Below are 25,410 nucleotides of genomic sequence, written 5' to 3' on the forward strand. Positions count from 1 at the left end.
TTTTCAATCACCAGGTGCTAGGATTATAGGTATGTACCGCCATGCCCAGCTAGAAAAATTTTAATTAAATTTTTTTTTTCCCAGATAACCTTATGTAGCCTACTTTAACCCCACACCCACTGTGTAGCCAAGGTTGACCTTGAACTTCTGACTCTCCTACCCCTACCTCCCACACTGGAATTATAGCTGTGCACTCTTAAATTCTGATCTCACAGATTCATACATGCTGGGCAAGCACCCACCTACCAAATGGGCTGCATCCTCAGCTCCGTCATTTTAAATACAAAAAAAAAAAAACCCAAAAAACAAAAACCAACAACAACAAAAGTCCCACGATTGTTTTTATTAGGGAACTGCCCAGACCTGTACTTTGCTTCTGTGTGAGTGATGGAGGGGACTTTGCTGTCAGATTGACCACGAGCTGTCCCAAAAGCAAGGAGGTTGGGCGGGGTGGGGAGGGAGGAGGCTTTGTCTGTAAAGGTCCAGATCATAATATTTTAGTCTTTGCAGGTCATTCATCTGTGTCACAATTGTTCAACTCTGAGGCTTCAAAAAGGTCTAGAGATTGTAGTCTGTCAGTGGCCCTAGCTGTGCACTAATAAAACTTTATTGATGAGAACAGACAGCAGGTCAGATTTGCTCTCAGGCCACAGTTTGCCCACCTCTGCTCTAAACGAAGCAGTGCACGCTGCAGTGCGAAAGGGCGAGCCTTTTATAATTGTGTGGAGCTGAGAAAAGTGGATGAGCACCGTTAACAGGGCTCATTGTGGAAAGTCGCCCGGGAGGGGCCGGCCACACGGGAGAGACGGGCGCACATACCTCAGCATGTCATTTAACCCTCGAAGTGCTTCCAGAGACGAGGACGCGGGGGAAACAGAAAACAGCCGGTGCAAGGAGCCTAGCATTGGCTAACCTGACCTACCACGGTCCCTAGCTGACACACCTGTCTCACTGTGGCCAGTACAGGAGTGGCTTGTGCCTCCACGTGCCTTGAGTGTTGCTCTCCTCTGTCCCTGCAGCACCTGCAGCAGCACGAGAGCGGCGTGGAGGGGGAGAGCTGCTATTACCACTGTGTCCTGTGCAACTACTCCACCAAGGCCAAGCTCAACCTCATCCAGCACGTGCGCTCCATGAAGCATCAGCGCAGCGAGAGTCTGCGCAAGCTGCAGCGGCTGCAGAAGGGCCTTCCGGAGGAGGACGAAGACCTGGGCCAGATCTTCACCATCCGCAGGTGCCCCTCCACTGACCCAGGTGAGACACGGCAGTGCACAGGGGAGGGAGGGCTTGGTGGGCTTCTGCGAGAGCCTCCCCAGTGTGGCTGCTCCTGTGTCTGGCGTCGGTGCCTCAGCCTGCTGTTGTGTTTTGGGTGGGAGGAATATGGGTTGGTGTTTTTTTTTTTCTCAAGGACTGCCTTTTGCTAGGCCTGTGTTCACAACCACAGGGAAGTCGTAGATGTCTTGTCCAGCAGCAGGCCCATGGCAAGTCTTCCACACCAACCCCTGAGTTCCTCTCGCTCAGAATCATTCCAGATTCTGTTACTGCTGCACACTGGCCTTGCCAAGTCCTAGGACTAGTGTTGTGGTCCCTAAGTCAGGGCTTCAGAACTGAGCTGCAGAGAACCTTAAAACTAGCACCCGTTATGGCTGTATTTGAACGGGACTCATATTGTCCTACTGGTCCAGGCCTCTGGGCTTCCTGCTACTTGTAGATTCATGCAGTTTGCTGTGTTTCTCGACTTCCCGCCATCTCATCTCTGGAGACTCTGTCTCTCTTTCCTTCTCCCACGTAACTCTCATTCCTAACAGGACCTCTCCTGACTCTTAACGTGGTAGATAGTACAAGATAGTCACGTGCTTCTTGTCAAACAGTCAAACAAGGCAAGCCTGGTGGTACAGGCTTGTAACCCCGGCACCTGGGAGGCTGAGGCAGCAACTTCACAAGTTCTAGGCCATCCTTGGCTACACGGTGAGACCCTATCTCAGAAGCAAAGGAAGAAACCGGTCAAATGAAGCCTCTCTCAGTCTTACTCTCTAATGAAATCCTAATGAGTTTTGAAACAAACAAACAAAAAAATATCTTTGTAGCTTATCTCTAGTGTGTTCCCAACACGTTATCACCTGTTCACTCTTGTTACTAAACCAGTCTGTGTGGGGAGCCCAGGGCCTTCTGGGGTTCCTGTTCTTTTCTGTGGAGTTTGAAGTGTTGCCCACTCCCTTGGGAAGCTCCTTTTCTTTGACTTCCAGGTTGTTTATCTCTCTAGGCGAGAGGAGGAAGATGCTTCTCTTGACCCTTGTCGATGCATGTCCATAGTTCACGGTGCTTTGCTCCTCAGGACGCCCCTGCTCCTCGCTCAGCCCGCTGGTCTGGCCACATCTACTCCAGCAGTTCCTTGGATGTCTGTTGTACCACCTCTTGGACTCAGTGTTTTGTAGAACTCACTTGTTTGGTTTTGTTGTTGTTTTGTCTGTTTTTGTTCTCCATTTCCTAAAATGAAGTGACCACATGTGAGCTTTTAGGCCGCTAATCCCTCATCTCCTGCAGCAGCTTCCCAGCCATTCAGCTTCTGTGGAGTGTTGATTTTGATGCTGTAAATCAAGTAGGCATTTGAATAGTTTTCAGAAGTGGAAAGTTACATAAACCTTAGGGGGGAAAAATGCCAACCCTTCCCCCATCCCATTCACCAGATTGGGAGAGTGGTTCAACTTTTAGATGTTGATCTTTTTTACATATCTCTATTTCTCAGCATGCTCATGATGAATTTTGAATTTTGAATTTTGAACACTGCCTGGTGTTCTGAGCTGCGAGACCTCCCCCCCCCCCCCCCAGTGCGCTGCTGTGCGGCTCCCACCCCATTCCTGCCTGCCCACCCGTGCATCCGCACACAAGCTTACCCAGACCTCACGCAGACGAGCGCCCCTCAGCCCCCAACAGGTGGTTACCGGACCCACTTTTGCCCATACACACTCACGCACATGCTGCCAACATACAACATGCACTCAAACACAGTCACAGCACACATGCTGTATTTGCACATACCCCGGAAACTGCAACAGACTCTCCCTGTATGTATCCCCGCCCCCACCACAGACAGACAGCACACCTCACATTCCCCTGTGTGTGCTCACGCTGCCACAGGTGGACGCCACTTTGTACACATAGGCCAGCGGACGCCACCCCTCACCCCAGCTCTTTCTCATTGTGCTCCCATCCCCCTACGAACCCCCTCCTCCCCTCCCTCGCCCTTCTATTAGGATGAAATAATAATTGGGGGTGATATTAATATTCAGTATTTTCATTATTATAACTCTATAAATATTAATCACAGCTGAGCCTTGTAGAGTTTTATAATTTCATTTACCTTCTTGTACAACTTTTTGTTTTCTCTGCTTTTCCAGGTAGTCATGATTAATTCATGGCTTACCTAGCGCTGCCGGAGCAGACATTTCCTAATCTCCAAGCGCTCCGTGCTCAGTTCTCTCCGTCAGCTTCATTTCCTCTTGGAGCCATCCCACTAAGCCCCCCCCCCGCAAAGCCCCAGGCTCCTCAGCTCCGTTGGGATCGTCCCATGGCTCCTTGGCTGTCCCAAATGACAGGACACACAGACCTCCATTTAGGACTTTTCTTCCACTGGGATAGATGACGTTTCCCGTCTCTATGAAAAGCATCCCCTGCCATGGTAGGCAGTTCAGGAATGTGCTCTTAGCAGGGGCCAGGATAATGTCTGTCCCTTGCAGGCCTGGGAAGGCTCGTCTCTTCCCAGGTGTTTTCAGGTAGCTGCTCTCCTGATCTTGTCTGACCCCATCGTACAAGTGGGTGTGTACTCTGGGGAGCAACAGCGAGAACGGGCACTTGTAGACACTCCCTTGTCCTGAAGGCCTGAGATCATGTGTCTCCTGGCTGTGGGATCCCTGGTCCCACCATTTTATCCTAGCATATGTGTGGTCCTTCTCTGGCCCCCTCCCCAAGATGCACTGTGCCGTCATGTCGCAGCATTTCCTTCCGTGCACCAACCTTCGCTTCAAGGTCTCTTTCACCCTGTAGTAGTTCTCTCTTTCCACTCAGAATTCCCTTTTTATTAGTGAGGTGCCCCGAACTAAATCGCATCCAGCCGCCATCTTACTCAGTTCAGGTCTGTGGAGTGGAGCAGGCTGCCCCCTGCTTGCTAGTGCAGTACTCTCCTTTCTGCTGGCCACTCTGGAATGACTTTCTCCCATGCCACCTTCTGCACTTCCTTTCACTTACTGTGTGCTAGCCTCCCCCGCCCCAAGTATGCGAGCAGCTTGTGTCAGGGCGCTAGACTTCCTTTCCGAATTTCAAAATCCTTTGGTGTTGTCTTTGGCCTCTAGTCATGCTGCTGCCTCCAGCATCCACACACACACACACACACACACACACACACACACACACACGCCCCGCCCGCTTCCTCCCACACACGTGCTCCCGTGAAGTTCATCCTCCGCTGACGACAAAGGGACAGATTATTAGGTAATGCGCTGACATTGACAGGAACACGGTTCTGTCTTAGAAATCCCCGCAGGAGAGAGAACACATCTTGAAACATCGCCTCCCTCTCCCCCAGGGACTCGCTCTTAAAAACTTGAAAGGATGTCTTCAAGAAAAGGGATGTCCGAGGCCCGATGAAACCGAGATATTTCAGATTGTCAGCTTCAGCTCCGTAAACACGGACTTTGTCAGCACTTCCCGTCCTGTGCTCATTAAAAGACCAGGACACGACCCTCCAGCAAGAAGTGTCTTTCACATGCCGCGTGAAGCATTAGGAAGCCCGTGAGCCCCTTTCAGGTCCCTGCCTACCCCAGCCGCGAGCCAGGTGGTCATTAGCTGGTCCACCTGCCTGGAGGTTGTGACGCTGGTATCCCGTGGTCTGCTTCAACTCTGTGGTTCTTACGCCTGTCTTCTCTCCTGTGGTCCTTGTCCCGCAGAGCGGCATGCAAAAGGCTTGAGCAGTCGTCTCCTGTCCTTTGTCAGGCCCAAATGTTCTCATCTCAGGCCCCTTCCGCAGTGGTTGGGAGTCTCCCTCACTGACAGCTTCTGTAGGAATGAATGCGTGACCGACTTCCTTCCCAGAGATGGTCCGCCTTCCAAGACTTCCTGTCTGGCTCATCCGGCATCTGGCCAGAACCTGTTGGTTCAAGAAGGAGTAGACATGCAAGAAAGGATGAAGATTTTTCTTCATCCTTTGTAACCCTTCTGAGATTGACACTGTCGTGATGGCTGCATAGCCCACAAGAGGTCTCAGAGCCAGAGTTAGATCATGCAGGTCCTGCACAGGGCACAGGTTGATGGGCCACCACTTCTCAGGTGGTTCTGTTTCTCTTTGGTGCCTGTAGGTGTGTAGCCCACCTGGCTCCAAGTGTTGTGTGTGCTATAATCTTCTTTCTAACCTCAGTCCAAAATGAAAACTCACTCTTTCTCTCCCTTTCTCTCCCCCTCCTTCCCTCCCCTTCTCTCCAAATCGCAGAACACATGCTCACCCATGTCACCCCCATGCATACGTGTTGGGATATAACACACTGTTATATGCACAAGGTCCTGAATTTGATCTCCAGCACTGCAACCTCTACTAGGCACAACCATGTCCTGTTCCCTTAGAAATTTTAGTTCTTAATTTCTACCTGGAGTAACCAGTGTGTCAGTTTGAATTTTTTTTGTTTTGTTTTCTCTCAAAGGCCAAGTAGTCGGTCTCTTGGCTTGGCTCGGCTTTGGTCATGTCCTTTCCCTCCTGTCTGGAGGCAGGAGCTGTTGGCATGATCTCTCAGTGGCTGGCACCTGCTGTCTGCCTTGCCTTGGCTGACCAGAAGCCCTAGAAAAGCTCGTGTGGGTGTGTCACTCGAAGGATCCCATTCCTGCTTTGCTTATGAAAAAGGTACCTCTGGCTCCTAGGTAAAGCTGTGGTTGATTTTATTTTATCAGTGACCTAACTCCTGAGGCTATGAAGCCCTTTATGTTTCTGCTGTTGCCTTTTCTTTTTTGTCCTCCCTCCTCCTCTTACTGGCTCGTCTCATCGCTCTTGCCTCAGCTACTTTTTCTTTCATATCCACAGAGATCTCCAAGCTTTATGCACTTATAATTTAATCAGATTATCAAAGGGTGACTTATGTGCTTTTTGTTGAGTTGGGGAGCACAACTGAAGTCTTTGAGGGTAGTGACTTTCTGGGGTCGGGGAGGTGAATGCAACTTGTTAGGTGATGCGGTGTTTTTGTGCCGGTCTTTACTGAAGCTCTCTTTGGCTTCTTAGTGGCTCTTGTCTTTAAGCCAAGTCCCAATGAGTGTGTTTGGACTCTCTTGTGACTTCAGAGAACAAGACAGTGAGTCCAGCATTCTCATTTGGCTCTGTTTTCAAAATCAGCGGGGGGCTGCCCTCTAAACATGAAGTGTGTCTTTTTTGCTTTTGTAAAAATAACTAAATTGCATGCAATTTCAATATAATTTTTCTCACAGTGCTAAAAGGCATCACAGCCAGCTCCTCACATCTGAAGCTCTGTTTTTATGAAGCCTCTGCTTTCTCGTTTCCTTTTTGCTGGGTCTTTGTTGACAGGGTTTGGGAAAGCCTAGGGCTGAAGTGTACCGAAGTCAAGATGTCAAAGGTAAAGGGGCAAACAGATTTGGGTAGCTGCAGGTCCTAGTATCTGGAGGAATGGCACCCACAGGACTTCTTCTATTTTGAGTGCAGTTTCCTAACAAAGATTGTAAATTTTGAGGTGTTTTTCGAAAGACGTTTTTGCAAAGGGTCCGTCGGCACTGCGCATCAACAGAAACAGAGTCTGCAGAGCAGATCTGGGCTCGCAGGATCAAATATAAATATAGCTCACTGTTTTCAAAGAAACCTTTTCCTTGTGCCTTTCCAAATGGCCCATGTTTAAGTAGAGTTTATTACTTGGTGTCGCTGACAGCTTCCTGGGAGGGATCTGTTTATGTGGCACCAAACAGCATTTTGCCCATGGCAGGAGCTCAAGCTGGTGATGTCCATTGAGATTCCCAGCCAAATCACCTCGCAGCATAGCAAGAGCATCTCCACTGGCTTTTTGTTCCTGGACTTAGTTTTCTGTCGCAGGCACAAAGCATTCCGTGGTCTGGTTCCCATCTGACTCTGGTGTATTCTGCATCCACCTCTTGGGGCCAAGAGTAGTTCTCAGGGTGTATGTGGCCTTGTTTTTCTGTTGGAACCAAGTTCTTGATTTGCCTTAATTAGTCCTCTAACAATCTACAAAGGTCAGTGCCAATTGCCTGCTCATTTACATTTGTAATTGTGACGGCTTCTGATTACATATTCCTTGTGTCAGTACTTCCTCTGAGTATATGCTGGAGTCCCCAGCCCCCACCGCCGCCCCACACACATGCAGGCACATGCACGCTCACGCACAATCCCAGCTCCGTTTCGGCTGAAGCACAGCCTCTTTACACAAGAGCCTTGTGTAGTGGTGGCCCCGGATGCCAGTGTCTGCTGGAAAGGCACCTTTGGAGAGGCTCTCGTCTGTAAGGTGGGGATATAAAGGAGCTGGAGTCAGGGAAATTACGTCAAGACCAGGCCAGAACTCTGAGAGCCATTATCCAGGAACCTTCTTGAACTAGGTAATTAGGGGCAATTAAACTTTTCTGCAGGCTCTCTGCAAAATATGCTAATGCCCTGGTCTGTTGGAAGGTGGACATGGGCAGAGGGCTGCCTGAGTGCTGTCACCGATTCCTGGTCTGGAAGGGTCCCTCTGGAAAGAGCATGACATCAGCAAGAAGGTCACCTGGGTGGTGGGTCCAGAGTCCACAGCTTCCTGCCTCACCTGACCGGTGCCCTGTCTGTGCTCCAGCACCAGGGCCCCTCTCTCTGCAGAACTTGTCTTGGTTTCAGGAGTCTAGGTTGCAAAAGTTCTCACCCATTCATCCTTTCCTGCTATCGAATATGTTCCGTCCTCACTTTATATTTCATGGCTTCATCGGGCTTTTGTGTTAGCTCACCACTTCACACTGGATCACAGCTTAGCCTGTCCCAAGCTGGGTTGTCATCACACCGTCCAAACCATCCTCTTGAAGGATGTACTCTTGTGTGTCCTGATGGCCGCCCGTGGGCCCACTCTGAGAGGCACAGCACTGTGTCTTTGTTGAAGACTGGTGTTAAGTACCCAAACATTCTGGAGACCCAGGTGGATGTTCGTAGCGTAGACATAGGCACCCGTAACAGAACCATAGGACGTTGTTGTACCAAGCGTTACTTAAACGAAACTTTGTCTTGAGATATCTCTCACGGCTTTGGAAAAGGGCTATCTAGGGAACTTGAAAATTTGAAACTTGTCCCTGAAGTGAACATGGAGAGGTTTTTTTGTTTGTTTGTTTGTTTTGTTTTGTTTTACTTTACTAGATTGAGAGCTGGGAGTCCTGTCCTTGGATTTCAATGGAAGGGACCTTCTGATGTTGGCACCTGCCGCGGGAAGCGGTGGTCTTCCTCAGCTGCCCTGGCAAGCATCCTCCTGCACTGACCCTTCTTCCAGCCTCTGCAGCTCACACCTTTGTTACTCTGGTGTCTTTTTAAAGAGAAACAGAAGTTTGCATCCTTGGAGAGGTCCAGAGTGTCCATTTCTGGGGCTAATTACATCCTATCCGAGTCCCCAGCCTTGGCGGGGCCAGTGGAGAAACGGAGTGCAGGTGTCTCTCTGCTTAAGGGAAATAGTGCAGAGGCCTTTTCTTCACGTGCAGATGTTAAGGAACCTTTCAAACCATGACCCGATCATAAGAATTAGAGTCCAAATCCAAATGATCTTCCCCCTCCCCCATCACACATAGGTGGGCATTGGAAAGTTTTGTGACCTTGGAATCAATGTAAGTGTTGCCTCTACTTCCCTGTCTGCTGGCATCCCCCTCCGGGAGAGCAGAGCTCCTCTTTGGATCCTCGAGTATCACTCAATTGTACATAACAAAATCTAAATGTATCTTTTATCGTCACGGTATTGCCAGTGTTCCACGGTGGGGTGTGGATCGCTGCTGTTTCAGTACAGGCTCAGGACAGAAGCCGGAGTGCTGTGCTGGTGGCACTGGTTTCCTCGTTGGGAACTCTCTGGCTCCCAGCAGAGCCAGATGATGTGTATTGTGTTCGCCATCATTTTGTTTGGCTGGTGTCTTGAGTTGATGGTAGCCGCTGGCCACCTACTGTCCACCAGGCTGAATGAATTCGGTCTTTCTTGCCTCCCTGAATCTCTGCTTTCTTTCTCAGAATGGGGGGAACCATATGCCTGGGAAGAGATTTAATTTTGGGTTTTCCTCCTTACATCTTTTCCCATTCGCACACAGTTTGGAGGGATTTTGAAAGGGACTCTGTAAGGTTGGGGGGGGGGTTTAAGAAGGGATGTTTGAGGGCTTTTTATAGTTTCATATCTCATGGCTATCTTGAGACCTTTTGTGTATATTCTAATAAAAAAAAAGAGCTATTTATTGCTTTTTTAAAAAAAAGACTGTTGACCTCTTTATCCTAGCTTTGCTGTCTAAAGCCTCTCCCCCAAAGGATCGGGATTTAAATATTTTACCAGAACAGAGATGTGGGAGAAGCCAATTGGGAGCCAATTTCCTTGCTCTTGGTAAATTTCAACTTCTTCAGCAACAAGTGTTTTTGAGGGGCTGGGCTGGCTTAAAAATCAAGACAGAATGCGCCAAGACCTGAAATTTCCTGCTTCCATTTAGCAGAAGTTATGATCCTCCTAGGATTGCTGCCTGCTGGAAGGGGGCTGGGAACCCATAGAGATGCCAGACAGAAGCTGGGGTTGTCATGGCCTGCCCTGCTCAGCCTACTGTCCCCAGCCATGAAGCCACTTCCTCTCCTCAGGGCACCACCCAAAGAAGTTTTTTATTAGCCAGATACTTGGGGGATTCTGTATATTTATATTACCTCCTTTTGTTCTACCAGGGCATGGTGGAGGAGGGGCAGAAGTTATGATGAACTTTAATAAAAACAAAATTAAAATGATTAAACCTTTCATATCCTTTAGAGATAATCTCTCTTCTGCTAGCTGGTCAAACCACAGCTTGCTGCTGCTGTTTTTCAATTTTTTCCCCTCCCCCCCCCTAAAGAAACAAACAGTAAAGGCTGCCTGGGGCTAGATTTTTGAAATAAATTAAATTTGTCCTCACACACGGCAGACAGGTGTGGTTTAAGCATTCTTTCCAGATACCCAGGACGGACGCCAGCATCCTTCTCTCCCAGGGTCTTCTAAAAGGAACCTTATAGAAGTGACTAGATTCCCCACTCCAAGAAAAGCCAAAAAGCTAGATTCCCCCAAACCCCCAGTCTACATTCTTGATTAAGGAAGAGGCCAGAGAAAACAGCAGGGTACAGCACAAACTTCCCTGGTCTTATGTGTTCTGAGGGAGCCTTCAGATCTGCCTGGGGTCTGGGCACATAGCCACCAGGGAAGAAATGGCTGCAGAATAAGATCAGTCCTGCCTGCTGCAGGCGGCCTTGGCATGGAAGTCAGAGGTGGGTTTATCAGGTGTCTGGACATGATAACAACCTCCGGTCACACAGCCCTGGGGATGCTATAAGGGTAAGGTGTTAAAGCGCTGGGGGCTTCTTCAGGGTTGCATTAGCATGAAAGGAAACACACAGGAAGCTTCAGATCCCAAGCCCTAAGACAGGGCTGCCCAAAGGTGGGCAGCTGGCAGAGGAGGTCTCAGTGTATGGTAGCCAAGTGCTGTCCAGATTAGTCACGACCTGTATTTGCACAGCGGCACTTTGTATGTTGCTATTACGGGCAGCCACCCGCTCATCAGAAGGGTGGCGGCTTTTCTAATGGCAGCTCCATTCAAGTCCTGCAAGACATCAACGCTTCCTCTTAGTATCTGTGAAAATGAGTTAACCTGAGCCCTGGCAAGCCTGTGGACATAGCATTTGTTGTCAAGGTTCTCGTGGGGTCTGAGCCTTGAATCCAGTGCCTCCTTGCAGGGCTCAAAACTGAACCAGTCCTCTCTGCTGAGCAAGGGACTGGAGCCTCAAGGGTGCTCCTCATCAGCTGCACTGCACCTGGCCGGCCCTGCAGCACCTGGCTCGCTGTGCTCCGAGGGGTGTGCCTGAGCCTGAGCCCAGCAGCACCACCAGCGTGGGTGTTTATGGCATTGAACTGGGCCAGCCATGGGCAGTTTTCTTTGGAGTTGCAAGAATACCACAAATCAACAAACAGGCCTGGCTCTTTCTCGGTGGGATTCTTGATGGTAGCCCTTGAGCCGAGGGTCAGTTAGTCCTCACTGAGGAAGAGAAGCCCCACAGCTCTCTTGTCGAGGACTCCCGCTCTGCAGAATCAGACTGAACATCCATCTGTGGGAATTCTGGGCCGTGACTCAAGATCTCGGGGGCCTTAGTTTTGATGCTGTGTAGAGTGAGCGGGACCCTCCTCTGTGCTGTTTCCAGCATTTAGCTGTGCACTCCGGAGACACTCTGTGTGGTTTGTGTAAGGCAGGGGTTTAACGTCTCCTTTAGCAGCTTTGGGAGGAAGGCCACTGGGCACAGAAGGGGAGACTCCACTGACTCACTAGGCACCAGGTTTCTCGCAGCCTTTTCATGGAGCCCTTCCTGCTCCAGGCCTGTTGCTGCCGCCCTGATCTCAAGCTCACTGCGCCTTTGAGTTCCAGGAAAGGAGGGCTGGGAGAGGACCACCATGCTCCACCCGAGACTGCCTCTTCAGACACTACCAGAGCCCTGCCTGCTTCCCCCCCCCCCCCCCCTTATCTTATTGGCTGAGACTCGGTGACATGCTGATCACTGGGCCGGCCATCTAGATCCAATTCTTAACTGCAGGAACTGAGCCCTGATGAAGGCAAAGAGCAGTTATTAGGGAGGCAATTATAGTCTCAGCCATGCGTCTTTTTTTTGCGATAAGGAGAGGATTAAGTAAACTGTGTTCTGATTATGTGTTGGAGAATATAGGTAGCCATTAGAAGCCGTGTTGTAGGTGAACATTTAAGGTTATGGACGACAGCTCCATAGACAGAGGAAGACATGGAACCATATGGAATTGTCTTCATTTCCTTTAAAATGTATATAAATATACTGCAGTATTATAACTGATTGTGGTTGGATTTTACTTCCTTCAACACCCTCCCCCCTCCACACACACATTTTCGAGATCATTCGACAATAGGCACTTACTCATTTTATGACCAGGAAAAAAAAAAACTTTGACGTGTAAGAAGTAGAGACTCTGATAATTACTACCTCATATATGAAATATACTTGATGGGAAAAATAAAATGAGTAATAAAGGGGAAATCCATAAACATGGAGTGATAATGGAATGGCAGTGAATAGATAGAGAGCTGCGGATCCATCGAGAGCAAATCCCATCACACTAATAAGATGAGATGGATGAGTTAATGTGCATGGGTTCCCTCTGAAGGGAGCAGTCACACCAACGCAGACTGTGTGTGTGGGGATGCCACAGGTACACCGGCAGAACCCCTGCTCCGGGTGTCATTGAGGTAAGTGAGTGGCGGGTCCCCCACGTCCTGGTATTGGAAACTGGACGTGTTGAGCTTTGAGACTGTGTATGAAGCCCATGCTGGTTGAATGCCAGTTGCTATGAGGCAGGGTAAACAAATAGAAGAAACAGACCCGTCTGTGCTCCCTTTGCGGGATGTGGACACGCAAACAGGCACGCACGCACGTGTACACACACACACACACACACACGTACTTATACACACATGTGGAACAGGACAAGTGCCTCTCCTCATCCTTCATGGGTGTGAGGAATTTTTGGTATTGGTGGTGAGGAATCTCTGAGAAGAAGATGAGCCTGTGTCTGGATTGATGAGTAGCGGCGGCAGAAGAGGACCTGGTGTGATTTGAGACCCCAGGAGCTTGATCACATGCCAGTGAGCAGGGCATTTTAGCTAAAGAAAGGATCTTGGACAAAGACCCAAAATTGTCCCCTCTCTTTTTTGATCCTTTGAACTAGGTTCCCTCCATTTTCCCTTTCCCCATTTGAAAGAGACTACTAACACCGATATCACAAATTTATTCCAAATAAGTTCTTAAAACACTTGACTTTCCTTGATCTCCTGAGTACATCCAGAACCTAGAAGGAGTGTGTTCGTGTGTGTCAATCCTGACTGAAAGGAGGACTGAGCTGTAGATACCGAGTTCCGATTTCCGGGCTGGTCCGGTGGCTGCTGCAGGTGCCGACTCTGTCTCCATTAGTAACATGGAAACAACAGTCCACGAGATTCGCATGAAATCTAAATTGTGTAATGCGTATACTGCAAATTCTTACGGCTAGAAACTAATCTATAATTGATCTAGGTATGCCACGAGTCTTGTTTTCCATTTGTGTCTTCTTTGAATAATGGTAACACTGATGGAATTTCACTCACAGAACAGTGACGCAGCGTACAGAACTCTTATATGGAAGGTCCACAGCCATTTGTGGGCCTTTCCCCACTCCCATTGTCTTGCGCTTTTTCCCTTTTATTGTCTCTGATGCTCTGCATACACGTAGAGGATATTCGTGTGTACAGATCCTCGCATGTATGCATGCAGATATATGCCTTAATTTTTTTTCGGTTGTCTTATTTAAAAAGAAAAAAAAAGCTATTTCAGAGCAAATTTTAGGCATGGTACGCCTACCTAGTGTATATTTCCTAAAAGCAGAAGTGTTGTTTCATCTACCTAGCAATTAACTAGGCAAGTCAGAAAGCCGTGATACAAAATCGTTAGTTATCGACAGATCTCAGACCACAGGTTGTATATACCTCTTGTGCCTCTTTTAAGGCCCTCTACCTGGAGTGGTTCCTCAGCCCTTTCCCGATCCTGTAGGGTCTCTACATATTTGAAGCATACAGTCAGCTATCTGAACGCCTTCCTTTCGAGTCGTGTTTAACCGATGTTTCCTTCTGGTTGGAAACAGGCCGCACATTTTGGTAGATGTTCTAGAAATGGCGATATAGCTGTCTTCCCAGGACATGCTGTCTGGAGGCTCATGGTACCTACCGACTTGTGTCTTTATTGACAGCCTGTGTCATCTGGCTTTCCTGGTTCCTTCCAGGTCACCCCGTTGTCGTTCCTACTTTGCTTTTCCTGAGAACCTAGTGGAGAAATACTTTGAGACTGTTTAGTAAGGAATGAGGGTTTTAAATGGGGCTATTTGGAGAAAATAGAAGTTAATAAAAATGGATAGATACTTGACAAATGAAGGCAAGGTCACTAAATTTGCTTTTAGCTGGTGCTCCACTTCTTACTTTCCCTAGAAGCCTAGGAAAGGAAATAATGTTCTAAAGTGACATGGATCCCAGATAGTGCAGGTAAGGAATGGTGAATTTGGGAATGGCTGAAGACAGCAGTATAGTGTAAGAAGGAAGACTGGGGAGATAGCTCAGACGTAGTGTGCTTTGCGCAATAGCACAAAATCTGGAGTTTGGACCCCCTGCACCCACATACACTCTGGGTATGGTGGCATGAGTCCAGGGCCAGGGGGACAGTCGAGAGTGCACTGGTCAGCCAGTCTAGCGGGGATGGTAAGTTCCACAGCCATTGAGAGACCCTGTCTCAACAAGAAAAAAAAAAGTGAAGGACTGGAGAGATGGCTCAGCTGTTAAAGGGAATTGCTGCAGCCCGTGGTGGCGGCAGTGGCAGTGGTGGTGATGGTGGCCCAGGCCTTTGATACCAGCACTCTGAGTTCGAGGCCACCCTGGTCTACAGAGACAGGTTCAGGATAGCCAGACAGAGAAACCCTGTCTTGAGGTGAGCCTGAGGGCTTACTGCTCTTCCAGAGGACCTGAGTCCAGCACCCACATCAGTCAGCTCACAACCACCTGTGACTCTAGCTCCAAGGACCCAGCACCCTCCCCTGGGCTTTGCGGAATGCATGTCGCACACGCTCACACAGACACAGACACACACACACAGACACACACACACACACACACACAGACACACACAAATAGCAAGACTAAAAGAAAATGTTGACAAGGCTAAGTTGGGCTGGAGAGAAGGCTCAGCAGTTCATAGTGTGTATCACTCCTCAAAGGACCCGCCATTTGATTCCCAGCACTTACATATAGGGGGCCTCACAAGTCCAGGTCCAGGGTATCCGATGCCTCCAGTATCATATTAAACACAAAAATGAAAAAAAAAATAGGTGGAATGCAATGGAAGTCACCCAACATCGAGTGCTGGTTTTTATAGACAATGCATGAGAGAGCACGCAGCACATGCATGCATGCATGCATGCGCGCGCACACACCCATGCACATACCCCTCTACCTCTCTCACAGTTGAGTAGCAGGATCTTAGGGATGTGAATGTTGACCCTGTGGTAAAGTAACCTCTGATCCATTTAAGGAAATGAACACTGGTTGTCCTTGGGGTGCCCTCTTTTCAGTAAGCCAGTGGCTCTGGCAGGACGCTGCAGAGTGCAGGGCTGGCCCCCAGGGGGAGCAGGACAGGTTGGCAGCTGTGTTGAGAAGCATAAAGGAAAGGGGGTTCTGGAGCCAGGCTTGCTGTTGACCATTTCTAGTCTCCCCACCCATAACCCCCGAATCTCCTAGGTTTTCCAGTGAATATGATGATCTCTCACTTTGTCCTGGGATGGCTCTGGTCATGAGGACTCAACGTCTGTTCTTCTTTTCCATATTTTTGTTTGTTTGTTGTTGATTTTAAACACCGCCCTCTGACTTTCCTCCTGGATCGGTCGTTGTCACCTCTTGCTCTCTGGAGGTGGTTACTCAGTCTGCAGTAAACAGGGCAGAGCCGTTAACTCCTTACATGGCCAGTGGTCTGCTACCCCTGAGCCTGGTGAAGTGGTCAAGGTAGAGGGGCCAGAGGTGAAGGCAGAGCAACATGGTGTAAGCCTGAAGACACTCGCTATCCTGTAGGAACGGATTCCCAAAGGGTTCGTTGGAGTGGATTGTTCTAAAAGCTGCCCGTACTCCATAGGTGAGCAGACGGAGGGGGCAGAAGTGCCAAGGGACACCCGTAAAGGACCATGTTCTCTTTTAGGAGACCGTGGGCTCACCTTTTGAGGGAGTCAGGAGTCATATGATAGTCATACAAAAAAAAATCTCATGATCTGCCCTTTAGGGAGATGCTCCTGGCTCCCCAAAAGAAGATGGGAGGACTTGAAGTTAGAACTTGGCTGTGCTGCCTGAGAAGGAAGCATTTGGAGCAGCAGAATGGACCGGGTGGTGTTTAGACCAGTTCTCGGGGAAGAACCGGGGACAGAACAGATGAAGACGTCAAGGAGGGTCTGAGCTCTGGGGCTTAGGGAGGTGCTGGTGCTGAAAGTGGGGACAGAACACACAGGGACCCTGTATGGTACAGGGCAGGGGCAAAGACTGTTACTAAAAGCACACTCGCTTCCCACGTTCCTCACTTTTCCAAATGAATATAGCACTTAATCCGCAGTGCGCTGTCGCACGCGTGATTATAATTACGTACTGTTTGTTTATCTCATTCCGAAAGGGGTTGACAGCCTTGTTTGGCTGATTATTTAATATCTGCTTACTGTTCATCCCTAAAAGTGTAACCCTCTGTGGGGCAGGGGGAGTGCAGGCTCTGCCACTCAGCAGTTCCTCAGCCAGAATCCCTGCTTCTGTGGGCACCATGTTGGTGTGGGCGCTGAGCAAGCCCTATCCCGCACATGTCTGTGGCTCTCCATTGCTCTTTGTGTGATTTTTTCCCCCTTCCTTCCCAAATACTCTTTTTCATTGATCAATGGTAATCAGCCAAACAAACCAACTAAACAGGTTTATCGTAGTATACCAAGTGTATAATCTGAGGCTGCCACCTTCAGAAAGGTATTGATCGACATAGCGCTCTCTCTCACACACGCACACATGTGTGCACGCCTGCGCACACACTACAGGCTTTCTTTTTTTAACGCTAAGACTGGACTGTCCCTGGGTCCACTATAAGAGCACTGACAGGAAATGAGCAAAAACAGACGAGCCAAACGAAGTAGGGGTGTGCGTTGCTTGTTTAAAGCAGGGTCAGCAGTAGATGGAAGGCGTTTAGCTCCTGGTTGTCTCCAAAGGGCACCAGCTCATCGGATTACAGTGTCACCAGTGTCACTCATTGCAACCCCTGAGGTATGCTGTGTCTGTCTTTCCCTTCTCTGGGTAGAAGGAGAACCCACTTGGTTCTTGCCTGCTGCTGCTGGCTCATGCTAAGAGCTCGCACACCCCCAACGCTTCTAGACTCCCTCCTAGCTTGACTGAAAAGGGATAGTTCTCCTAACTTCCCTGTAACTGCTCTCAGTAATCCCGCCTTGTGCTGTGATGCCACGGTCGGCCCTTGGTGGAGCAGAATCAAAGCTGAGCCTGTCCAGACGGGTGGCTCACGGTTGGCAAGGGTTTCGATGCTCTGGGCCCAAAGCTAGGAACTCCAACCACAGAGTCTGATGCTCCGTTAGCGAGACTTGAAGATGAGGTTTCCTGGTTAGTTTTGCTCTGCCCGCGCGGGGATATTGATGTCAATGAGATGTGGTCTGAGTTGCTATAGTAGCCAACAATCCAAAACAAGGTGTAGTGTACTCTTAGTATTTTACCTCCAAAACTCTCTGTGTGTGTGTGTGTGTGTGTGTGTGTGTGTGTGTGTGTGTGTGCGCGCACACGCGCATACATACACACTAGGGAGAGACTGGCCATAAGAATGAGCATCCCCTCCCCTAAGAATTAGCTATTCATACTTCCTACAGCTCTTTCCCTTTTTGGAACACTGATTCAATGAGTCTTAGCCCTGAGTTTTTACTATGTATCCTGCAGTTGGCTAGCTGGCGCTGCAGGCTGAGTTTATGCCTGTGCGAATGGGAGACCTGGGATGGTGGGGTCAGTCCCGCTGCTGAGCAGCGAGTATGTTCAAAGGCATGAGATTGCTTTGAAAGCCCTCTAGGAGGGAGCGGAAGGACCCTGTGAATGCCCTCTGACACTTCCCGTGACCCGGCACCCATCTTATGTTTATCCGTGTCCCCTCATCTCGGAGGAGAGGCTTTTGCGGTCCTTCACCTCTCTGGCAAGCAGTGAACACAGTGGACTTTCAGGTCAGCCACACAGGAGCTGTGCCTCGTGCCTCTCTGAGCCCGGCGGCCTCAGTCTCATGACCTAACCTGAGGCGTCTGGAGCCTTTCAGCCGATCTGATGAAAGCAATGACCCCTTTACCCTAGAGCAGAGCATGCACAGACACACGGAATCCTGCCCGCCTCTTCCATGATCCCAGTGCTCCCGGAGTCCAGAGCCTCAGTCATTTCGTCTGTAAAAGTGGGCCCACGTGTACATTTGAGGTCTGCCTCATTGATGCTCCTGTGACAGGTGGACGAGGGAGTTTGGGCTGAAGAACTACACACTCAGCATGAAGCCATGGTGTGTGCTTTCTGACCCATAATTCCCTGTTCCCACTCTCTATCTTTGTCTGTCAAGGGGAAAGTTACTCTCTTACTTTTCCTTTTGGGCCATTTGTTCAGAAGGAGCCTGGTGGGATGTCCCTCCCTCCCTCCCTCCCTCCCTTCTCCCCCCTCTCTCTCGCCCCCCCCCCCCTCTCACTCCCTCCTTTCCTCCCTCCTTCCCTCCCTCTCTCTCCTCTCTTTCTGTTGCTTTGGTGCTTGACGGCCATGTTGTTATCTTTCAGTTCTCCAGCCAGGCATTTTCTCTTTCTGTGAAGCAAGTGAAACCTTCCAGATTCCGTGTTTCAGAGACACGAGAGTGACACAGCCATGTCCTTTGCCCGCAGGGCACATAGCCCTAGAGAGGGCAAGAGGGTACGAGCCTTGGTCAGTGGAACTGGGAAGAGCCACCCCCAGATAGCGTCTCTGCTCCGGTCTCTTATGGTTTGGAAGGTTCCCTGACAACCCCCTCCCCACTCCCTCCCCCCGTCACCTGTTTCCTTGGCCACCAGTGGTGACAAGAGATCCTCTTAATCTTCCTTATTGCTGTGCTAGCTCCATCTCTTAGCTGCTGCCTTTGGATTGGCCCTGTGCGCAGTTTTGAGGTGTTTCTTCCTGGAGGCTCCCTTGTCAACAAGCAGAGCACTGATGCTACCTGAGAGTGGTCAGGCCGTGTGCCCCGAGAGCCTAGCACAGGAGAATGCCTGACAGCGGCGCTCAGTCAAACAGGGAAAGCCGGTCTTGTTTGTAATAGAGGGGGCGCGTCTAGGGTGGGTTAGTTTATTGTCGCTGTGGTGGGATACCCTGGAGAAAAGTTTGCTAAGATAGGTTATTTCAGCTCATGGTTTTGGAGGTTTTAGGTCACATCTTGATGACTCCTTTCCCTTTGGGCATGAGGTAGGGCACAGTGTTGTGGGGTTCATAGCCCTAGAGAGGAGTGTGGTGGAGACCCTTCAGTTAGTGGGAGGGAAAGCAGGGTAGGGAGAAGCGCACAGGCACCTGGGCACAAGATAACACCCTCACAAGAATATAATTTACTCTAACCAGGCTCTGCCTCCCAATAGCCCGTTCAGCTATGAGTTTATCGATGGGTCCAGTCCCTTGTTGACCTTAGAATCCTCATCATCTTCAGACCCACTGACTACCGCAGAGGGACCAGGTTTGAACACATGGACCTTCAGGGACCTTTCCTGTCCAGTCCATAGGACCGCGTTCCAATGATGAGGACTCGGGTATCTCGGCTCTGAGAACCTCCCACTGACCTCCTTTCCTGGTTTACCTGATTCTCAGCAGGGTGATTCCAGCTCTGCCTGGGCACATGGCAGCCATCCACAGATGCTTATTGGTAGCATTCCCTAAGTTAAAAGTTCATGAATGTGAATGTTTTCTGTCAGGTTCTTAGGTGAATGTGTCATCTTCTATTTAACATAATGAAAAAGCAGTTTCACCTGGTTCTATAGCCTGAGGTCAGAATGCCAAAGTTAACCTTTTAAGAATGTTTCAAAAGGGCTGGAGGATTTGGTGATTGAATGCTTGTATAGCGTGTGTGATACCCTGGGTTCAGTCCCTAGAAACACATGGACAGAAACTCATGGATCAACGCATGCTCACATTGCCTGTGGTCTGCCTAGGCTCCGTGATACCAGCCCTTACCTCTCTGCATCCTGCAGAATTCTGGGAGTGCCTGTCATTTCCCAGTTGACTTTCTCACAACTTGTAAATTGTACACCATTCCATGTCATTGCCCTAGGCCCCATCTTCAAAGCTGTAACATCTGGTTCTTTCCAGATAGCCTGTCATGTGGACGATTGATGGGTTTTAACTTTCTAGTTATCTTTTGAATTTTTGAGATAGGGTATTTCTGTTTAACCTAGACTAGTCTTAAACTCTGAATCCTCTTGCCTCAACCTCCCAAGTACTGTGATTACAGTCATCTACCACAATGCCCCACATGACTTTTATTCTTGGGTCAGATCTGAGAACTGTTGGGACTGAGCTGTTGGTTCCGGAATCAGCCACGTGGCCCAGCGATGCTTGCAACCATAAACAGAGTGAGGACCATGAAATGTCATTCAGAAATTTCTAGAAAAGGTCCCAAGCTTTACCCATATCTTAATATGTTTTTAAAGTATTTATTTCATATGCTGTGGCTGGACATTGAGGGACACGCACAGTGGACAAGTGAGGGTCAGAGGAAGTTAACTTGTAGACGTTAACTCTGTCTCCACCATGCGGGCCCTGGAGAGTGAACTCAGGTCATCAGGCTTGACAGCAAGTGCCTTTACCTACGGTGCCTCCTCTCCAGCCCACTGGTGTATCTTCTGATAATATGATTGTCTGTTGTGAAGATGTGGCCCTTGACCCCGGCTAGTGGCGTGGGAGCCCTTACGTCTTCCTAAGATGCAGGATGAGCAGTCCCTCAAAACGACGTGCAGATGCAAGCCAGGGCAGTGCCTCAAGCGGCTGCTAAATGACTAATGTGGTCTTGTTTGTGCATGTACCTCTCTGCTTCCTAGTGTGTATTTAAGGAAGCTTCCTCGTGTGCCAGGCAGTATCAAAGCCCGAGGGCCACGGTGGTAAATGTGGGTGGCCTGGCCCCATCTCTCACAGAGTTTTCCTTCCAGAAAAGCTTGAGGGTAGAAAAACAAAAAGTGTAACTATGAGGCAAAGAATTAAAATCAAATGACAAAAAGAAAAAAAAAACACACATGTTAGGCGAGGAATTAAATGTGCATAAGATGGGCGCTCAAGATAGGAAGTAGCTTTGGTTTTTGTCCAGAGGCTTCTCGTGTTAGACAAGGCCAAGTACGCAGGTAAGTGGAAAGTGAGGTATGGCAGCTGGGTGTGGTGGTGCAGACCTGAACTCCCAGCATTCCACAGGCAGAGACCGAGGTCAGCCAGCCTGGACTTATGTAGTGAGAACAGCCAAACACCACCACCACCAGCACCACCTCCACCACCACCACCACTGCTAGCAACACCACCAGCAGCAGCACCAGCACCTCCACCACAGCAGCAGCAGCAGCAACACCAGCACAAGTCCTGCAGCAGGCCTTGTGAACGCCCCTCCCTCCTTAACAGGGTCAGTCATGTTTTAGCCGTGTGTTCCACACATTCCCATCACTCAGTTATTTTGCAAGAACAAAAGTTCACTTTATTTAGAAGTATTTCAGTTGGTGTATTTTTTAACATAACTATAATATCATTATCAAACTCTTAGAAATAGTAAGTTTATAAAAATCATCAAATAAATTCCTTAATTCATGGACTCCCCCCCGCCCCCACCCTCAAGAGCTGATTCGTTTAAATCCAGGTGCAGAGCTGGGAAAACGGCTCAGTGGGTGAAACACTTGCAGTATTAGCATGTGGATCCAAGTTTGAACCCCCAGCACCCTGTAAAGCCAGATGTGGTAGCATGCGTTTGTCATCCAGTGTTCCCGTGGTGAGATGGGGGGCGATCACAGTAGAACGCCTCAAGCTTGTGGGCCGGCTAATCTGACTGACGTTGGACCCAGGAACAGCAAGAGACCCTGTCTCAAACAAGGTAGACAGCGAGGACCCCCACCCACGCCAAACATGCACAGGTTAGCGTAGCCAACTGCGCGTGTAGTTCTCATAGCTTCATGTCTCTATAACCTCCTCTTATCTGTAGGCCCCTCTTCTACCCGCCATACCCCTGAAGTTAGATCAACACTTTCAGGATTTCTTCCAGCTAGATCTTTTTTTTTTTTTTTTTTTTTTGGCTTTTCGAGACAGGGTTTTTCTGTAGCTTTGGTGCCCGTCCCGGAACTAGCTCTTGTAGACCAGGCTGGCATCGAACTCCCAGAGATCTGCCTGCTTCTGCCTCCCGAGTGGTGGGATTAAAGGCTTGTGCCACCACCCCCCGGCCCAGCTTGACTTTTGATGAGCGCTCCTGTTGGTGTTGTCTAACACATTGTTCTGTCCCCTGTGATTGTATCTCGACTTGACCTGAATTATGGCCAATTGGACTTTTCCTCCTGGCCTCCGCACACGTGCCCTCTCTCCCCAGGGACTTCCAACCGCCTTCCCGATGGTCAAGGCCATTGGCGACCTTTGCCCACGCCTCCCGTCTCTTTTGGACTTGGCCAATGGGGGCGGTGTTTGAATTCTGTCGTTCTTCATTTGGTAGCTGGCTCTTCCTCTCAAGGTCGTCTTGCTCATTGGTTACCCTGGGTGCAGGCGGGTGTTAATTGTTTCCCTCGCCTCTCCAATGGTGACATTAAGGCTGAGACCTGGTTTGGCCATGTGAAGAAGGAAAGGAACACCACAGGCTCCAGTTCCAGCTGGTGCAGAAGCTCTAGGGCAGAAGGATGGGCCATGCAGCTGGCATGTCCCTGGGAGGGTGCCACAGGTTGCACAAGCCATGGTTTCCACCTTCAGAACAGAGTCCTGAGTTAGGGGGTGTGAATGCCTGGCGTGGCCCGGCTTGCCTTTGGGTCACAGTCACTCATGTTGTCCCCAGCTCTTCTCCGCATAGAGTTCATAGTCGTAGGAAGCAGAAGACACAGAGCATTCCGCAGGAAAGAGGGCCTGCGGCTCTTGTGTGGGGAACCTTAAAGCCCTGTGCATTTTCCTCTTGTACTTAGTTGTACCTCTCATGGTGAGTCTGTCGTTACCACTCAAATTTCCCTCTATTTTCTCTCTGTAGACAGGGCTTCCTGGGGAAGCATCTGGACCATTCTTGACAGGTGTTAGCATGGAGTCGCAAAGGTTGTGAAGCTTGGCCGACTTTGTAAACTGTAATGTGAATATGAGTACCCTTCCTTTTGCAGAACTTTGGTTTACTTAAGACAGACTACCATGTAACCAGGCTGGCCTTGAACTTGGATTACAGCTGAAACTTGCCTTGAATGACTAAGTCTCCTGGTCCTCTTACCTCTGCCTCCTTTATGCTGGGATTGCAGGCAGGTCCCACCACGTCTGGCTCCTCTATAGTTTTTGGGGGCTCCTGAGCACCACTGTAGGGCTTCTCTCAAAGTCTGGGCCTGTGAGGTTAGGGGCCGGCTGCCTGAGGTTTGCTCAGCTCTGTTTTGCCTGGGTTTAGCTACTTTTCCTTTGTGAAAGTAGAGTCACCCCCGATGCTCAGGGGACAAATGAACATTCCTTTATCTTTGCATGCACGATCCTTTACCCAGAGCTTAGGAAGCACAGAAGGAGGGCTAGGGTGATGCCTCAGTGGTGCGGACCTGAGTTCGGGTCTCCGACTCCGATAAGGTCTGATGAGGAAGTGAACACCCGCAACCCCAGGGCTTCTGCAGTTGGGAGAGAGGCGGAGACTGGAGAGTCCTTGGAAAGCTGCTGGCTAGCCTGCTGTGGGCAGCGATGGACAGCAAGAAGGTAGAAAATAATGACTGACTGTCAAGGCTGTCTCCTGCGCCCGCCTGCACCCCTCCCCACCCCCAATGAACACACCCATGGGCACATCCGACGGGAAGGGAGAGCCGGGAATGGTGCTGTGTCAGGGCGTGCTTCAAGACATCCCTGTCCCTGTAAGGAAAAGTGTGGGTATGGAGCCCCAGGGTTAGTGTGGACGTGCGTATAGGGACTCGGGAGTCTGCCAGCTGTGTGGTGAGTTGGCCAGAAGGGGAGAAGGATAAGAAAAAACACATGAGTTAACTAGTGGCTATCGGCCATCTAGAGAGGACACCATGCAAGGGTGGTAGCCAGTGGCGTTTATAACCTGGGAGAACCCCAGAGGCTGCAGGGTTGTCCTTGTGGGCCCCGCCCCAACCCTGGTCGATTCAGTTTGTAGTTCTTGGACGGGAGTGAATTTTTGAGAGATTTCAAGGAAACTGCCAGGTGTCTGAGAGGTTTAGAAAGGAAGACCGAATTAAGCTCAGGCCTGCTCTGAGCGGCCACATGCAGTGAGGAGGTCTCAGAGTGTAACAGCTGCAAAGGTGACCCACGTGTTTGTGACTTGGAGGCTGAGGTAGAATTGCCCCAAGTTCAAGCCTGGGTTACACACAAACACTGTGTTTCGGAACACACGTGCACATGCGCGTACATACACAGTTATTAAGAAAGCAAAAGAAGTTATTTTAAAAAAAATAATGAAAGGTTAATAGGTTGGGGGTGGGGGAATAGACCCACTTAATAGTCTGCAGATTGTCAGCTCTCCAGAGAAAAGAAAGATGTTCGGTTCCGTACCTGACAGTCCAGGAAGGGGTTGTGTGTCACCATCCCAGGGCGAGCAGCTAGCACGGACCTTGTTCCTTCAGTTTAAAATAGAAAATACGTTTTCTAGGTGGGACTCTGACCGCAATAAATAAATAAATAAATAATAATGATAAAAAGACAAGATTGGTGTTACTTAAGTGTGTGACACCGGATGGGAAGACCCAGGCTAGAAAAGAAAGCAAAGTGCTGTCGTCGGGAGCGTGTTCTGCCACGTTCTTAGCGGTTGTGTGAGGAATGACAAGCATCCTTCACACCGAAGGCCCATGAAGACGTTCCAGCTCTTCAGAGACGCCCACGAGAGTTTCTCTTCTGGTTCAGTACTGCAGCTCTGGGTCTCTCTTGTGGCCCAGGGCCCAGTGCCTGGCAGTAGTACCATCGGAGGAGGCTTCGTCCATTGTCTCCTGTCCTGAAGAATGTGACTAGGCACCCAGAACCTTTTCTTACATCCAGGCCCAGAAACCGCTGCAGCTAACAGTTTCGTCTTCTCTAAGCCATGTCCTGTTCCACTCCCACCTGACTGGGAGAGCCTGTAGTCGGAGGAGTGGACTGACTCAGTCATTCTTACCCTTGAGTGTTCCCTGTATTTGGTGGAGGACAGCACCCCGTTTCCTGGGGCTTCTTCTGTGGCAATTTTGTAGGAAGTCAAAGCAATATTTAAAATTCTCCAGAGTTTTTGTTTCTCTCTCTGGGTGACAGGAGAAAGAGGGGCCTTGTGAGTAGCCCACCAGGCTTTTGCAGACATTGTCGCCACAGTTAAAGGAGAGAAGAGAGTGGAGGTGGAGATGGGGAGTGGCTGGGACTTTGTCCTGTCCCGTTTGGCCTCACTGAGACCATAATGGTTGTCATAGA

At 49.6% G+C, this 25,410-nt stretch overlaps 1 protein-coding gene across 1 annotated transcript in view; it reads left to right on the forward strand.

Moving 5' to 3' along the window:
* Positions 1-25,410, forward strand: part of Zfhx3 (zinc finger homeobox 3) — a 155,784-nt gene that overhangs the window by 57,425 nt on the left and 72,949 nt on the right. Inside the window, exon 3 of the mRNA XM_041650527.1 lies at positions 1,020-1,251. Coding sequence (XP_041506461.1) covers positions 1,020-1,251 — 232 coding nt within the window. The remainder of the gene's footprint in view (positions 1-1,019; positions 1,252-25,410) is intronic.

Source organism: Microtus oregoni, unplaced genomic scaffold, assembly GCF_018167655.1.
Source record: "Microtus oregoni isolate MIOR12 unplaced genomic scaffold, Mior012 000004F_ref0000308, whole genome shotgun sequence".
Taxonomy (NCBI): domain Eukaryota; kingdom Metazoa; phylum Chordata; class Mammalia; order Rodentia; family Cricetidae; genus Microtus; species Microtus oregoni.